We start from the raw sequence: 17,666 nt of genomic DNA on the forward strand, positions 1-17,666 counted from the left end.
ATACTAGAGGAGGATTTTGACTCACTGCAATGAGAAGTATTACTGCTGTAAAGATACTGAGCTCTCTCTTTCTCTCTTTCTCTTTTTAAAATGTTTCCACAGGACAGAGTTTAGGGTATGGATTCGTTAACTATATTGATCCAAAGGATGCAGAGAAAGCCATCAATACTTTAAATGGACTCAGACTCCAGACCAAAACCATAAAGGTAAGAAGTGATATGCTGTCCTGATTGGGAGGCACTGGTTAAATTTTGTTCCTTTGATCTCATAAATTCAGGCTATCAGGGAGCTGGAAGTGGTGTTCTTTATTTATGCAAAGGACATTTATCATCCACAGTGCTAAGTGGAGGACACAGATCATTACAAAGAATGAGATGTAGGCTGAGTAGAGGGAAGGGACTGGAGGGCAGATGGGGTGTCAGGGCCCACCAAGAAGGCCTATGAGCCCAAACCTGCAAAGATGGCCAGAACTAAGCCATGGGAAGAAGCTGAGCCAGAGAAGCTGTTCCACACAGAGGGAACAGCACATGGGAAGCTGTGAAAATGAACATAAACATTATGAGTGGGGAACAGCATATAGGATAGCATGGTCTGATTTGGGATGGGAGGTGGGCAGGAGCCTCATGTGGCAGGCTGAAACAGTTTGGCTTTACCTAAAGGGGACAAGGACCCTCCTAACTGTGACTAGAAAAGAAAAAAAATCTGTTATAAATAAACACTAATATAATAGGGATGGGGACTATCAAATTGTTAGGAACACAGTAAAGGAATGACAGAAAAAGTAACGTTCGAGCAACTGGAAAATAGTTAGAGCTGTAGATAATATCTCAGGTGGGGTTGTTTTAAGTCGAAAAAGAGAAACAGTTACCCAGAGCCTGTTTCTCCAGAGGTTTCTATGACTATGCCGTCACTCTCTCGGTTCAGATTTCCCCTTGTGGAGATCCTTCAGGAGGTGGTGCTGTTTGCTTTGAGGGCCCCCTCTGATAGCTAGTGGTGGTCCCCTGGATGGAGCCTTCTCCTCCTCCTCAGTCTCCCTTCCCCTTCTTCCCCCACCTCCAGGCAGCATCCTGCTTGGGGGCAGCTGCCAGCCCATTAATGAGTCCCATCCTTCATAGCCTATTAAACCACAGGGAGGTGTCTCCTGGGCGCTCTTATCCTCACGACAGCAGGTCTGACGCAAAGTAGGACAAAAGAGAACCTCTCCCAGAATGGAAATCTATAGATGGCACCAGCTCTCAGCGTATGAAAACACAAAAGCAGAACTTTTTAGTTCAACAGAGCCACTTTTCCAACATCAGGACTGACAGAGAGAGACTGTTGGTATAAGATAATTTCAGCTAGGAGGTAATCAAAGCAAAACCAAAACAAAAATCTTCTTTTTTTGGAATATTATTATCCGATTGTCTTCCTTCCTTCTTTCCTTCCTTCCTTCCTTCCTTCCTTCCCTCCTTCCTTCCTTCCTTCCTTTATTTTAAGCAGCTTAACTTTTGCAATTGAGTTTAGCTTATTTCCAAAAGTGATTGCTTTCATGATCTCATACAGTCTGTAGTACACAAAGACCCCCAAATCAGCCTGATTCAGGCTGCCTCAGTCTCATCTTACAATCAATCCCTTTGAGCTATCTAATGGAGAAATAATTAAGAGTTGTTTAATTATGGGGTAGTCCTCTGAGAGGCAGGAGGATTAATTTCTTTCAAAGGAAAAACATACCTATTTTTACGCTTTACGTGAAGATGGGATGCTCACGTCCCTGATTGTTTGATGAGGCCACACCAGGTTGAGAGCTGTATTTGTGGGTTTGATTGATTTTTCTGTGCTATCCAGTTCAGCATTAGAATGTCAGACATTTACTCTTCCCTTGATGGACACCCTGACCTTGAACTGAGAAAGGTACTTTTTTTTTTTCCCTCTACAGTTTTCTTGAAACTCAAACCTTCCCAAGAGTTTAGGATCAAATCATCAGCCATCCATTTTACCTTTTTTTTTTTTTTTTTAATATTCCATGAAGCTGTTGGGTTTCCTGAAAGACTGATTGGACCTGGCTTTTCTGCCCTCAGAATGCACCCCCTGATCCATCATGCCATCAGAAGTAGTGCTTTGTCTAAGTAGATCTTACAGACAAGGAACGTCCATTATTTTCTTTCTGTGGGAAGGCTGTCTGCCTTCTCTTCTCTACATCCGTTGCCCCACCCCCTCACCCACCCTGTGCTCACCCTGCATCAAAATGCTGCCAACACATTTGCACCCAGCAGTAACATGGGCTTCCGAGGCATTGTAGGATTCAAAATGCATGATGCCATGGCTGAATCAATAATTTCCATCCTCTACTACGAATGAAAATTTAATGTGCAAACCTGGGGATTTCAGCCCTTTCATTAAAGCAGTTTATTTGCCATACTAAAAATTAAGTTTGAGTGATAGGTTCTTTTATTAACTTTTCTTCCCTTTCCTAAAGGGACACAATGTTTAAGGTAAAAATCATATTAAAGGGGAGGAAAAAAGCAAACCCTTTTCATGTGCTGTTAATAGTCTCATCATTTATTAATTTTTTAAAATTGCTTTTCCGCCTTTCAGGCCACTGTTTACTTCTGCTTCAGTCTGCTTTGATAAGTGACATGAGATTTATCTCTTTGCTCTGACTCCCAAGAAGGAATAGATAACTTTCATATCTGGAAAAAACAAATATCTTCCTGGAAGCATGCTTTACAGAGATCTGCCCAGAACTATCTAGTATATGTTTGCAAGATATGGTCAAGTTTGTCCCTCCTTCTCACATTTCTGGAGCATTTTTGAAGTGCTTTGTGCAAAACACAATACTTTTTAAAAAATTTTTGGGGCGCCTGGGTGGCGCAGTCAGTTAAGCGTCCGACTTCAGCCAGGTCACGATCTCGCGGTCCGTGAGTTCGAGCCCCACGTCGGGCTCTGGGCTGATGGCTCAGAGCCTGGAGCCTGTTTCCGATTCTGTGTCTCCCTCTCTCTCTGCCCCTCCCCTGTTCATGCTCTGTCTCTCTCTGTCCCAAAAATAAATAAACGTTGAAAAAAAAAATTTAAAAAAAATTTTTTTGTTTAAGTTTATTTATTTATTTTGAGAGAGAGAGAGAGAGAGAGAGAGAGAGCAGGGGAGAGGCAGAAAGAGAAGGAGAGAAAGAACCCCAAGTGGGCTCTGCTGTGTCAGCACAGAGCCTGATGCAGGGCTCGAACTCACAAACTGTGAGATCGTGACCTGTGCCAAAACCAAGAGTCAGATGCTTAACTGACTGAGCCACCCAGGTGCCCCAAAACACCCTATTTCAAATGTAATGTACAACATAGCTGCAGGAAAGCCAAGAGTTAATTGTTGTTGTTATATTTTAATTCCTAGGTTTTAATGATTAACTACTAGATTCAGGGATAGTTCTAGAAAGCCCTAAGGGAAGGGTGGAGACTATAGTGAGGTGGAGAGCAATAAAAATGGCAGGTACTGGTCAGCTACTACAGATTGTTTAAGCCCAGATTGTTGCCAGGTCTTCCAATTATTCAGTAAAAACTGAAATCTAGATATTTTTAATGCCAAATCTGTCAATTTCTAAAGGTTGGAAACCAACTTAAAAATTTTAAAGCATAGGTAGTCAGGTCAAACAAAACTTAATTGTTGACCTGTGGGCAAGCAGTGTGTGGCCCCTGAAGTCAAATTTAAGTACAAAAGCACTGTTTTGCTTATTGGACGTGAATGATTCATTCACCTCCTAGTGGAAGGTGCCCCCAAATGATGGTTCCCTGTTAACAACTATTCATTGTCGCTTTGGTAAGGTGGATGTAATGTGACTATGTGCCAATATCAAAGGCATATAGAGGACAAGGCCAGGCCTCTGTCCTCAAAGAGAATACAGTCTTGGCATAGACACAGCATCAAAGCAGAGAAAGAACGTGATTCATTAATTAAGCCCCTATGAGTAGTGTGGATGACTGCAGATAACGTGCCTATCTGGATCAAACAAATATATTTTTTGGAAACATGCGTTACAGTGATCTCCTAGGAACATCTAGTACATGTTTGCAGACGTGACTACAGAGGAATTATTCTTTGGATTATAACTTGTTTAGTGGGAGAAAGTGGCCAGGCTCAGAGATGGAATGACCTGTCCAATGGCACACAAGTGACCAGCAGCTGAGCTGAGCTAGCATCTGAAGGGCCTGTGAAGGACTCTGCCACAAGAGGAGATGCTTAATATGTGAGCATATGCTTGAAATAATAATAATTATTTATTATAATTATACTACTAATAATAGTAATGCTACCTTATATTGAATATTTACTGTGTACCAACAGTATGCTAACCTCTTTACATGCTTGAGAGGATTGAATTCTTGAAACATCCCTAGGGCTAGATGGTTTACACACATGAACTCTACTTCTTAAGATAGCCCTGTAAGAAGGTGCTATTCTCTCCTTTGTACAGTTGAGGAAACTGAGGCCCAAAGAGGGTAGGAGACTTACCCAGGATCACATGGTTGGTATGTGAGATTTGGAGTAAAGAAAGGTGTTTTAAAAATAACTCTAGCAGTAGGCTGTAAGTATTGGAAGGTCACACTGTGTGTTTGCTCAGCAGCACGTGCGTTCTGTGAGATTGTTTGGGTCTGTATTTGGCTCTGCACACACAGATAATACTCCCTGGCATGGGAAGGAGATATAAAAAGCAAACAAAGTGTGTGGTTCTTCCAGGTTCTTCATTAAACAGACTTGTGGTTTGGGACTTCTGCCATCAACCTGAGTACAGACCTAAGTTCAGGTCTTTTCTTCTTGAACCCCTGCTTTGCAGGCTCTGTGCTAGGTCCTGGGATTTAGGTGACCCAGAGATGGCAGTGCCCTAGACTTTCTCCCATCTACATGTGTTAGAGAGGCACAGAGCATGGACCGTGGGCTTACATGTCTAGCCTGCCAGACCAGCCTGGCACTCCACTTGGGAAAGTGGGTCTTTTCTTAGGATTTCAACTCTGAACACAGTGGAGATGATTTGCCCCATTTAGAGTTTTGAGAGTGCTCTTTGTTGAGCTTTTTTCCTCACTTGTCTCCAACAGAGATCACGTTAGACTTTGGGACGTAGTGGGTGAAATGACTGTGGGTTCTGGAAAATGATTCCCGGTACTCCTTGACCCCACAGTGGATGCCTGTCCCAGTCCTGGGCCCTCTCCTCTCTCCATGCATTCTAAAACAGCAGCTTCTGAATTCACACTGTAATTTCAGCTGCTTACTAGGAAGCACTTCATTGAATCCAGCTGTAGTGGTCCAGCTCTTTGTCGCATTAATTAGTAACAAAGAAAGTTAGATGTCTATAGTACCTTCAAAAGAGATATCTTTACAAAATTTGGATTGATATTCAAGTTACACTGAGAACCTTCAGTAAAAAGTGATCCAGAGTGTAATTTGAGGGTTTGGAATCATGCCCAGTAAATCTTTCAGAATAGTGGGACACCAGTTTGGATTTTTAACCTGAGTTCAAGGAGCAGAGGAGTAAAGAAGTGTTCACTGCTCTGCCTCCAGAAGCTCCTGTCTCATGGGGGGCACAAACATACAGAGAATCTTCTCTAATGCAGTGGGATGGGCCGCGGATGGGGCGCTTACGGGGCTGCAGGGCTGCCCGTTGGTTTGGGGTGGAGGAGTGGGAACCCGGAAGCTGTGCAAGGTTTGAGCAGGAAAGGGACTTGGTCAAAGCAAAGTTCCAAGAAGGCTCATCTGGCGACGGTGTGTCACCTGCAGTGTTGGACGGATGAAACCAGTGGCTTGCAAGCTGTAGTGGTAGGTTTTTGTCAGCCTAGACACTGGTTTTCATTAGCTCTTTAGGAGCTGGTTTTACTCATTTTAAAAGCAAGGCATGCTTATTTATAAATAATTTGGAAAACACATTATCATATAATGTGGCAGTATCAGCCATTCCCAACTCAATACTGTTAACGTTTTTATGTATTTCCTTCCTTTTCTCATTGCATTACAGGTTTACAAATGATTTTGTGTCTTGTCTTTTTCAAATAATTACATTAAGCTATTACTCATATTAAAAAAATACGACTTTAAAGAAAACATTCCCAGAGCACAGCTCTTGTGCAAACTGGAGGTGTGAGTGCTTTCAGGACTGGAGCAGGAAAGAGGGGACAAAAGGCTGCTTCTGCCACTCAGAGTGAACCCAGGAGGGTTGGCACTCAGTCAGGAGAGGGGCTGTGAGAGTTAAGAAGGAAGCTTTATCACGAGGCAGCAGCCCAGCTCCAGAGGGAGCAGGACTGAGAAGGAGAAGGTGCATTGAGTAAGGGCTTTTCAGAAGGAAGAAACTTCCCATCGCTGGGAAGGAAAACAAACTGAGCTCCTGTCTTCAGGCCTCTCTGTACCATGATGCTGCTTAGCCATTTCTCTGTTCTCGCTTTATTCTTCTAATAGCACTAACGGTGCCTCCAGGGGATCTTTCCACACTTGAGTTTTGCAGGTTCCAGTATGCCCCTCCCACTTCTTCCTCTTGCCAGGGGTCATTGGGGCGCTAGGCCTCCCTCCCTCCCTCGCCCTGCAATCCACCTGCCTTGCTAGAGGCCTCCGTTCCGCTGAAGCATCTTTTCTTTGCACTCGGCATAAGCAATTATTTCTCCTATCACTGCTCTTAATGCTTCCCAGAGAGTTGGCAGATCATTTTTTGCTGACGGGTATCACCCCACCCAGAAATGATAGACTGCCTCCCTCAGTCTTATTAATAATAAAAAAGGCGTTTTTCTCTCCTCCCCCATTACAGCTATAGTCAGAGCAGTGTGGGAGCACTTCCCCCACCAAGGTCAGCAGGGGAGGCTGGATCACTGAATCCCCAAGGACCCAAGAGAGGGCACATAGCCACAGCAGTGGAAACTGGAGACTCGTTTACCCCAGTTGTACCAGGCTGCTCTTTCTCTCCGGTGAGAGCTTCCGTTTGCCTGCTCTGCTTCCCGGTGCCCTGCTAACTTCCTCTGAGTGAATGATTTCAGATACAGGTGTAGGAGTTTGAGAGAGAGAACTAGAGCTTCCCTGCTCTCTCTGCCCAGTGAGGCTGTTACAATTCCAGTATCTCTTGAAGGTTGTCCACAGTGTCCTGGGTCTGGATTGCAAAAGAAAATCAGACAGGTACAGGTTAAGATGACACCTTATATTGCTACCTTATATTGGTTTCAGAAGTGTGTGGAATGGGACTTGGGGGCTTTAGTTGTCTACAAGTGTGAAAGAAGCCAACAGTAGGATGTGAGCTGCTTTAAAAAAAGCCAGTGCAGGGGCGCCTGGGTGGCGCAGTCGGTTAAGCGTCCGACTTCAGCCAGGTCACGATCTCGCGGTCCGTGAGTTCGAGCCCCGCGTCGGGCTCTGGGCTGATGGCTCAGAGCCTGGAGCCTGTTTCCGATTCTGTGTCTCCCTCTCTCTCTGCCCTTCCCCCGTTCATGCTCTGTCTCTCTCTGTCCCAAAAAAAAATAAATAAACGTTGAAAAAATAAAATAAAAAAATAAAAAAAGCCAGTGCACCTTGGCTGTGGTAGGAGAATTGTAGATTCCAGATCACAGGAAGTAATGCTGCTTTCTTGTGCACTCTGGTCAACCTGTCCTTGGTGTCTGTGTCCCATTCTCAGCCCCACATTTTAAAGAGACCTGACATTCTAAGGGTTGTCCAGAGGCAAATGAGGAAGATGGCAAAGATGATGCCATACTCAGATTCACCCACAGTGGTTGGTTTTTGTGCTCTAAGGGAAAAGAAGTCTGCAGTGATTCTGAAACTCAATCCTATATTTCAAGAATCTAGGAAGAGACCCTGTGCAGCTATCAGGGTAGAACATTTGTCTTGGATAGTAGTGACTCTCTGTTAGAGACATTCAAATGGGGTCATCAGGGATGATGTAGAAGAGATTCCTATACCAAACTAGAGTCTGATCTAAAGGTCCCTTTGAGCTCTGAGATTCTGAATTTTTGTATGGTTCCTGGACTTCAACTCTTCTATCCAGTATAGTAGCCACACGTGGCTATTTAAATTTGAGTTTAAATTAATTAAAATTAAGTCAAATGAAAAGTTCAGTTCCTCAGTCATACCAGGTACATTTGAAGTGCTCTGTAGTCACATGTAGTTAGTGGCCACCATATCAAGCAACACATTTTCATGATCCTAGGTTTGATTAGACAGCGCTGGCCTAGAACATCAGTGGCCGTGGGGAATAAGGAATCTCTTCTCTATGGCTATCATGAAGCCCCAGAGAAAATCAGCTGGTCTGTCAGAGATCATAGAGCCAATCCCTCTTCCCTTCCCTTTTGTTGTCCACTCAAAAGAGCTCTGAGTTAAGATGAAGAGTCGGTCAAGTCCCAGCTCTGTCAAAAACTCCCAGAATGACCTTGGGCAACTTACTTTACTTCTCTGGATGCATTTCCTCATCTGCAGAATGGTTCCTTCCAGCTGCAACAGTCTAATAAAATATTATAGTGTGATCTTGTCAGCTTGATAACTTTCCAGAGAAAGTAGCAGTTTGTGCCAAGCACACAGCTTTTATTTCACTGTCCACGTTAGCCTGGTATAGTGGAAAGATCCCAGAACTTGGAGTCATATCCAGCTTTGTCTTAGTTTGGCTATGTGACCTTGGACAAGTATTTGATCTCACTGAACCAGAATTAGTCATCTAGAAAATGGAACGAATAATATCTCATGGGTAATCATGGCTTATAGTGGGGTACTCAAGTAATGCTTCCCAGAATGATGACAAAAGTGAATAGGGTTATCCCTAAGGTGAAAATTACATGACAGGAGAAGACTTTTTCCCATCTGCATGTTTCAGAGATGTACATGCTTCAAAGATGCATAAAAAAATAAAGAGTCTGAGCCTTACTAAGCCTCAGGCAGCACATATAGAGGCTTTGTATCGTAGGAAGTATTATGGAGCTCCCAGGTGGCTACAGTAATCTTATCAATCTTTCATATAGCAAGAATCAGGATTTGCAGTTCAGTGAGAAGACTGACTGTCTTCAGCTCTGGGTCTGAGACCAGCTCTTCCACTAACCAGGCCATGAAACCGTTAGCATATCTCTACCTTCTGGAGGCCACTAGATGGACAGAAATATCCTTGTACTAAGTAAGCTTCTTTGGAATTTAATGGACTTTGTTAAAGTTGTAGGCATATGAATATATCACCACACCATAGAAATATTTATCCTGCCTACTGTATGCCAGACACTCTCTTGATATTCTTGGATACTCTTAAACTCCACAATGGGAGACACAGTGATAGCTGCTGCTGTTGAAATGTATATCATTTATAGAGTTTAAGGAGATAGCAGTCATTTGTGCCTGGGCCTCAGAGAAGAGATAGCATTCAGACCAGGTCTGTAGGGATGAGCAGGAGTTCATTTTGACATCATGATGAACAGATAGCAAGAACAAAGATAAGGAAGTGGAAACTTTAAGCGCATATTCTGAAAACTGGCCTTTTTTAAATTTGAACTGAGGCATAGAGTACATGGAGAGTTAGCAGGAATTGAGAAGTTGGTCCAGATCGCAGAGGGCATTGAATGCTCAAATGAGGGATTTGAACATCCATCACAAGGTGTTGGAGAACCATTGAAGGCTTTGGGCAGGGAGAAGTGGCACAATCAGAGCTCATTAGAAACATTACCATCAGGTCTTGCCCTGATAAAAGAATATCATATATCAGGTGACAGGTGGGGGAAGTATGAGGAGTGGGGCCACATAAGCAGACACCTGTTCTGCCTGTGGGCAGGGCTGCAGCCACAGATACAAGGAAAGCTGATCCTCACAATCAAAGCTGTTGTTTCTAGGAGCCAGCTGGCTTCTTTCTTCTCTCCCTGCTCCTGGAGGTGGGAATCAGAGGTACCTGCAAGGGTTTGCTCCTAGAAGGCCCTGGCAGCACCAGAGACTGTTCTCAGCTGCCATTCTCCTGGTCTCTTTGGAATGAATATCCCCCAGGGATCTATGTGCTCTGGGGAGTTTATGCTCACTCAGAGAGTAGGGTGTTACAACAGATTGGGGAAAATCTGCAGCTTGATCTTTTGAAATGATTGGTCTCTGTGTGTGTCTCCTCTGCTAGACTAATAGTCCTACATGTCAAGGATGGCTGTTTTCATCTCTGTACCAACCAGTGTTTCACATAAGGCCATAGCAATTATATCAGAGCTGTTTATTGAGCAGTTCCTATGTGCCAGGCATAGTGCCTAGAAATCTTATATGTATTAGTTTGTTTAATGCTCCAAGAACTCTGTTAGAAAGCTTCTAAGCTATGTTATTCAAGTGATATAACTCAGAAAGTTAAGTGACTTGCCCCAAGCTTACACAACTAGGAAGTGGTCAGGATTTAAATTCATATCTTTCTAGCCCCAAAGCCCCTTGCTCTTAACCGTTTTCTCTTTTCCATTCCAGAATAGATGCTCAGTGTCAGTTAAAGTAACATAAACAAGAACTTCCTTGGAACAAAGGCCTGTCTCAAAATAAAGTTTCCTGATGCTCTAACTTGCACCTATCAGTGAGAGAAACCCACAGGATAAGAGGCAATGAGAACAGGAAGGATGTTCCTAGTGTGTGGAGCTAGAATAGAAATAGGAGAAGGATGGAAACTATAGAAGAGACAGGTTTGAACACAGTTGAAGGATGAACTTACCAATAGTCAGTGATGGCCAGTGATGGGGCAGAGCACCTCATGAAATAGTGAGCTTCCTATGTAATGTATAAGGTGGGTGGCCAGCTGTCTGAGATCTCAGCCAGAACTTTTCAGGCCACTTCCAGCACCAAGTTTCTGTGAAGCAGATTTCAAGGATAGTGCTTGCTGCTGGTATCACCAATGGCACCTGTCACCTTTATTTCCACTTACCATGAACCACAGTTGTAGAGATTAGCAGTTTTGTGAATAGAATGCCTAGCTCATGGAGACATCCAGTCAATGATAGAGATCCTTATTATGATTTGAAGGGACCTAACAAGTGATGCTCTTGTTTTCCATATCCTGTAAAACCACTGTAAATCAGGTGAGAGATAACACAAAAGAGAAAAGCATATTGAATCCTAAAGTCACCTTTAATACAGATTATGTCCTGGATGGATTTCCTGAACACAGTGGACTTCCTAACACATAACCCCACACTTTGACAGACTGACATACCATGTTACAGGGACTTTGGACCCCACAGGCCTCCTGCTCTCATCGGACAGATCCTGGAACAGAAAGTGTGCTTCCAGCTGGTATCTGGCTGCCAGAAGGGAAGAAGTACACAGTGGCTGAGGCTCCTGCGCCTATTGCCAGTATTGAAGCTTGTTCAGAATGGTCACTGTACTTCCCCTGGAGAAGAGAGGTGAGGGGGTACCAAGAAGCCTAGACTGCTACCCCAGGGGGCTCCCTCCACATGGAAGCTAACACTGGAAGTGGGAGATGAGTAACCCCTTGCCAGGAACAGCCCTCTGAACTGCACTTTTCATTTATCTGCTCCCTTCCTCACTGGACCTCGGAGTGCTTGAAGCACCAGGCACCCAGCACAGCTTGGCAGACAGGAAGTGTTCAGAAATGAGAGGAACGAATGAACTCACATCTTCTAATGTTGGTATTTATTAAAGGAGCACCTTTCGAAAGCAGAGAAGGATGCCTTTTCTTACCTTACCAGACTCCCAGCACCCTAAACCAAGCCTTTATCACGTTTTCCAAGTCCTCTCCCTTTTCTCTACCACGGCAGGTTAGACAAGGGGCAAGGTATTGCCAGAGGATTCAGGAAACGTTTTACCCAAGGCCATGCTGTTCCCCCATCCCTGCCCAGGCCAACCCCCATGGCTGTGAACAGGTGAAGGAACCTGCGAGGAGAGTGCTGTGTGGGAGGGGCAGCCCCCAGCCGGGGTCCTGCTGCCCCATCTGTGATGAATGATAATGCTGCTGCACCACCTTGATGAGAATCACTGACAGCAGACTTGTGAAGTCACATTGGAAATTGGGAAGTACTTTACTTTGTGGATATGGAAAGTACAGTGGAATCTGTAGAAATGTGCTAGAGGAAATTCATGGCAGTGAAGTGGTAACAGATCACCCAGACCCCACCAGGCTGACAGGAGGAAAGTGGTGCCTCTATAGGTGCTCACTGTTGGTATCCCAGATGTTTGCTTGTGTGGTAAAATTGAAAGGTGTGTCCCAGTGGGTGCTAGAGTCCCACACTGCCCACAAAAGCCTGTAGTACTCACTGCATAGTAATAATATAATAACATTTACCAAATATCTACTAAATTCTAGGAATGTGCTACCCCTGTTAAATCTATTATCTCACTTCTTTATAATAACCCATCAAAGGAAAATTGTCCCCCTTTATACCAGTAGAGAAACTGAGATTTATCAAGATCAAATTACTTGCCCAAGGTCACATAGCTAGTGAGTGTGGGAGCCAGCTCATAGTCAGGGCTGTAAACTCCACACTGTACTGTTACTCTTGCAGTGGGTCAGAGTTACTGTAAGCCTGCAGGGATGGGGAGTTTGGAGGCACTGCAAATCTTTTATCAAGGTCATTTGTAAAGTCACCTGCCTCTGGGCCATCCTAACCCAGAGCTAGAGGAGTGGCCTCTGTATTCCCAGCTCTTTCTGAGCTCCAGAGCAAGATCAGTGCCAGCCTAGAAATGCCACTCTTGTCTTCAAAGGTTCTGGATGAATGGAGTGAGCAGGATCCTGAGGGACTGAGGCATGGGATTCTCTAGGGCACTGCCTTTAGCATTGGAAGCCCTGGGCTCTAGGCCACTAGTTTAGTGGGGTTAACACACCAGCAATGGCTGGCTGTCTGCAGGGGCTAAAAGTGGATAATTTTTGAGAAATGTTTCAGCCTAACAAAGGACCTGACCCCTATAGTCACTCAGTTAGGATTTCATAAATGTATGAGGACACTTGAAAAGTACAAATACCAGGGATCAGCATTTGGATATTAAATGTAGGGAGATACTTTTTCTGTCATTTTTGTCCATACCTACTTCTACAGATTTCCTGGATGGAAGACTAAGATAACAAGAGACTTAAGTTTTTCGAACAGAGGAGAAAAAGTAAACAAGAGTTAGGTTTGGTGAGTTATCAAGGTGCTGCTGTTCACCTTTGGCACTTGTTACTGCTCTGTGGCAGGAATTCTGCCTGGGTAAGATTCTGCCTCCATCAGAATCATCCTTTGAGGAAATGGTTTTGGTTTTGTCATTTACTTTCCAATGCCCATCCCTTTTCCCCAGCAGGTATGTCCTAAGCCTGCTCCCCTCTCTACCCCAGCTCTGGCTGCCCAGACCATTGGGTATCAAGGTCATTATTATCCATTGTGCATTTATTGAGTGTCAAACAGGCATTGCACTAAGCCATTGACCTTCATCGTCTTATTTGTCCTCACACCAGAGGAGGGCTATCATTAGGCCGCCATGCCCTGACCCCACCACACACCCATCTCAGCTCTGTCTTCTTTCTGGCCCGTATAACCCTTAACTAAACCCTCCCCTTCACTGTGTTCTAGTCCCAGCTATACAACCCTAGAATAGCACACATCTTACAGCATTGTGATAATTGGTCCATATTGTGTACCATTCTTCCATTCAACTCATGTTTATTGGGTACCTTCTGTATGTTGTATATTGTCCCCATTGGACTTGGAAATCCTTTAGGGCAAGAGACCACTCCGTGTTCTTTCTTGTTGTGCATCCCCAGCACACAGCACTGTGTCTGGTTCATAGTAGGTCCTCGGGAAGTGTTTGCCAAGAGAAAGCCTCTACGTGGCATCTACTTCTAGAACAGTCTTCTTTCAGTCCTTCCAACCTCAGACACTGGGAAATGGGAAACCTTCCCCTTAGCTCTTAGCTTAGTAGGGAAACACAGCTATGCTTCTGGACGCTTAACTCTTGGTGATCCCCCTAAGTAGAGGAATCCAAGCTGCAGTTAACTCCAGAGTCATTAATTCCTACATCATTCATTTTGTTCTGTGGATATATTCATTTATTCTTTCACTAGATGCTTAGCATTCTGCAGGTATAAGGCTCTGTGCTGGGAGCTAGAGCCACTAAGGTGAATAAGATACACCACCCCTACACACACACACACACACACACACACACACACACACACAACCATGACCTCAAGGAGATCAGCAGTCTAGACAGAGGGATGGTAAATCAAGGTCAGAATGGGTTAAGTATCATGGGTATGGTTCACTGAAGAACACTGCTAGGGGGCTTTTTAGGAGGAGGTAAGATCCGGGAAAGCTGTCTAGAGAAGATGGCATTGGATCTGGGCCTTAAAGAAAAATAGGATCAGGGCCTGAAAAAGTAGGTGGGAAATGTTTCCTTGTAAGACATAGAAGTAGGAGGGTATGTTTTGGGGGAGCACAAATGTCATACAGGTTATTAATTTGTCAATAATTGGCAGGGGTTAGACAGGGGTAACTCTCATTACCATGAACATATCACTACTTGTTTTTCTTTCCTTGTCCCCACCACTCCCTCCTCATGTCTGAAACATAGTTCTGCTAGATTATAATCCGAAGGACTTTGTTCTGTAAAGAATGGGGGTAGGAGAGCCTTGTGTGGAGTGATGCTCTGTCCAGTCACACGAGATTCTTGGTCCTTCAGCTCCCACTCCCCAGGGACTCCATGTAAAGGTCCCTTTGCCTGTCAGCCCTGTGCTGGAAAAGAGCCTACAGAGGCCACCCCCTCAGTTTCTAGAAGAGGTAGATACTGCAGACAGTCTGCCTTGCTCCATCAGCAGGAGGAGACCAACGAGGCAGATTAGTCACTCACATCATTTTATCTGTTGAGTCAACATCTATTTTTAGGTGTGGAACCCATAAAGGGACTCGGCATCTCTGTCATGGAAAGGGAGAGAGTGCCAAGGGTGAGGGGGTCTGCTCATCCTTCATTCCTCTTTGCTATGTACACTGCCAGACCCTTTCTCAGAAGCAAGTTCTCCTCCACTGCTGGAGCTTTAGTTCTTGATGCCAAGGGTCCAGTTTAACATGTACAATTTCTTTTGTACGCATGCTTTTGTGTGTGTACCACACACACACGCACACATCCATGCACATGCACACTCACTCACCCCCAGAGTCTTAGCAGATCTTGTAAATTGGATATATGGATTAAATAAGACGCCCAACTGAAAAATGCTAAGGCATATAGGTCCCTTCCTGTCCAACATTGTCAGATGTGCTCTGAAATGACTGTTTTCATCATCTATTCTGAGCCATAACCGCCCCAGAAATAGCTTTAGCAGGAAAGTGCTTTTGTTAGACTAGCTGTAAATTATATTTCAAATGTCTGATGTTGTTTTCTTAAAAAATAAATAAATAAGTAAATGAAAGTCTAAAATTAATGACTGCTGGGGTTTGCTTTGCTTATGTGTACTGCTACAGATTTGGCTTCTTGCAGATGGAATTTCAGATCTGTTTACACTTCTGTGTTAGCTTTTTGGGGGAAAAAAAGCAGTTGAGAGATCTGGGAGGACAAATTTACAAAGTCGAACTTATTATAACCATCCGTGAGGCTCGCTTCCTTCTTCCACTGCCCTCTCCCTCCCTCCTTTCCCCTCTGCTCTCCTTTCCTTGATTGTAGTTTTGTCTGCTCTTCCTCCACGTTAGAAGGTACCCGGTTCTTGCAGATGTTATGACAAGGTCATGTATCCAGTATCACAAGCAGATGTTCATGAATCCCCATTTCATTGCACTTTGTCATTCAGCGAGAGCAGACCTTGTGGGAGCAGATTGGAACAACACAGAGGATGGGACATAAAAAATCTTGCAGAGAACCTGATCGCTTTAATGTGTTGAAGACGAAGGGCTTGGGGGTGGGGAGGGTGGCAAGGAGAGAAATCTGCAGAGCAGAATTTCATGGAGGTTTTTTTTTTTTTGGTTTATTCAAAGATTATTATGTGTTAGATACAGTAAATCATCTATACACCCACATCCAGGAGGTAAATCTTCAGAGCTCCATGCGTGGGTCGTTCTGCATTTAACAGCTGCCATACAGTAGCTATTTTGTTCTGCACTTAGAGACCCTTATCTGTGCATTTGTTTTAAGTTATCGTCACCTCTCCTTTTGTTCCTCTGTTGCCGTTCTCGGGATTCGTATTACGATTACAAGAGTAGCTAAGAATCTGAACTACTGAGATATTTAAACGACACCATGAGTTCGAATGATAGACAAGGGGCTGTCATCTCAGTTGTTGACTCAGTCTCTACTCAGAGGGTGTTGCCTGTAATGGATTTAGCTCCTCTTGCCTTTTCCTAGGTCTCATATGCCCGTCCGAGCTCTGCCTCAATCAGGGATGCTAACCTCTACGTTAGCGGCCTTCCCAAAACCATGACCCAGAAGGAACTGGAGCAGCTTTTCTCGCAATATGGCCGTATCATCACCTCTCGAATCCTGGTTGATCAAGTCACAGGTTAAGTGTTTCTTTGTCATTTCTTTCCTTGTGTCTCAATGCCACAGCCAGTGCCCTGTGACCCATAGGAGCAGAGAGATAATGGTTACTTAGGGTAAAGGGTATGGATCATGCACAGACAGATTTTTGACATAAGAGAAAGATTTCTTATCAATCAAATGCCCACATTTAAAATGGGCCATCTTAGGAGGTAGATCTCCCATCATGGGAACTGTTCCAGCAGCAGCTAAACTACTTGGCAGGGCTATAAAGAGGATTCGGGCATCAGGTTGTGAGTGGGACTGAATGACCTTCAAAGTCTCTTTCAACCTTTAACCAAGTAACATTACTTTTGTATGTGAAAAGAACCTGTGTTAGAGCTCCGGCTCCAATGATATCATTATAGAGCTAGAGGGAACTGCATGCTGCCTCATTTCACACGTGAAAAAAGAGAGGTCTTAAGTGGGGGATCTGACTTCTGCCCAGCTAGTTAGTGGCAGTGCAGGGACATGAACCCAGGACCTGGTACTGTGGTACTTTGTCCATAATAAAGAAAGGCATCCACCACCTCTCAGTAAGAAATGTAAGGTACCCTGGGTTGCATTTTTATTGACAAAATGTTTTTACCTACTCTCCATTTGACCCCATTTTAAAACACCCCCTGAGAGCAGTTCAGCGTGTGTTTCTCATTCGACTCCTGCAATAGACCCTTACTGAAGTCAGTTCTGCCCCCAGACACTGTACAGAGGGACACTGGGGGCCTGAGATGAAGGAGGCACAGTTCTGTCCTTGCAGGACTCCATTATGATGAGCACTTGCTGGGGGCTGTCCAGTGTACCACGGGGGCTCGGGAGAAGGTGTGCTGTGCCTGGGTGGGGGCAGATTGCTGTGAAGGCTACATCAAGGAGGTGACATTTGAGCAGGGTTTTGGAGGATGGATTGAGGTTATCTGGCACAAAGAGGGACAGAAAATTCTAGGTGGACATGATGTGTCCTGTAGAATAGGTGGATAGGACATGTCATAAGGCATGGAGTCAAGGAAGAACACAGCCTGTTCAAGGAATATGTGGTGGTTCAGTATGGCTGGCAGAGACTCAACAGGGGATTTGGGACCACATCATCAGGAGCACTAAATGCCATGCTAAGAAAGTCTAACTTCATCTGTATGCAACATAGAGCCATGGGAGGATTTTTTGTGGGTTTTGTTTGTTATTCTGTATGTGGAGTGGGAGGCAGTGAGGAACAGGTACCACGCACAAAGTAAAGAATTGAAAAGTTACAAAAAATGTGTAAAAGATG

General features: G+C 44.3%; 1 protein-coding gene and 1 long non-coding RNA gene across 8 annotated transcripts in view; one reads left to right on the forward strand and one right to left on the reverse strand.

Annotated features, from left to right (window-relative positions):
* ELAVL4 (ELAV like RNA binding protein 4) overlaps positions 1-17,666 on the forward strand; it is a 148,351-nt gene that overhangs the window by 122,213 nt on the left and 8,472 nt on the right. For all 7 annotated transcript variants that reach the window (XM_045477313.1, XM_045477310.1, XM_045477308.1 and 4 more), the window contains exons 3-4: positions 103-206; positions 16,235-16,388. In XM_045477313.1, coding sequence (XP_045333269.1) covers positions 103-206; positions 16,235-16,388 — 258 coding nt within the window. The remainder of the gene's footprint in view (positions 1-102; positions 207-16,234; positions 16,389-17,666) is intronic.
* LOC123597861 overlaps positions 16,347-17,666 on the reverse strand; it is an 86,396-nt gene continuing 85,076 nt past the window's right edge. The window contains exon 5 of the long non-coding RNA XR_006712291.1: positions 16,347-16,443. This is a non-coding gene — a long non-coding RNA (uncharacterized LOC123597861). The remainder of the gene's footprint in view (positions 16,444-17,666) is intronic.

Source organism: Leopardus geoffroyi, chromosome C1 (assembly GCF_018350155.1).
Source record: "Leopardus geoffroyi isolate Oge1 chromosome C1, O.geoffroyi_Oge1_pat1.0, whole genome shotgun sequence".
NCBI classification, from domain to species: domain Eukaryota; kingdom Metazoa; phylum Chordata; class Mammalia; order Carnivora; family Felidae; genus Leopardus; species Leopardus geoffroyi.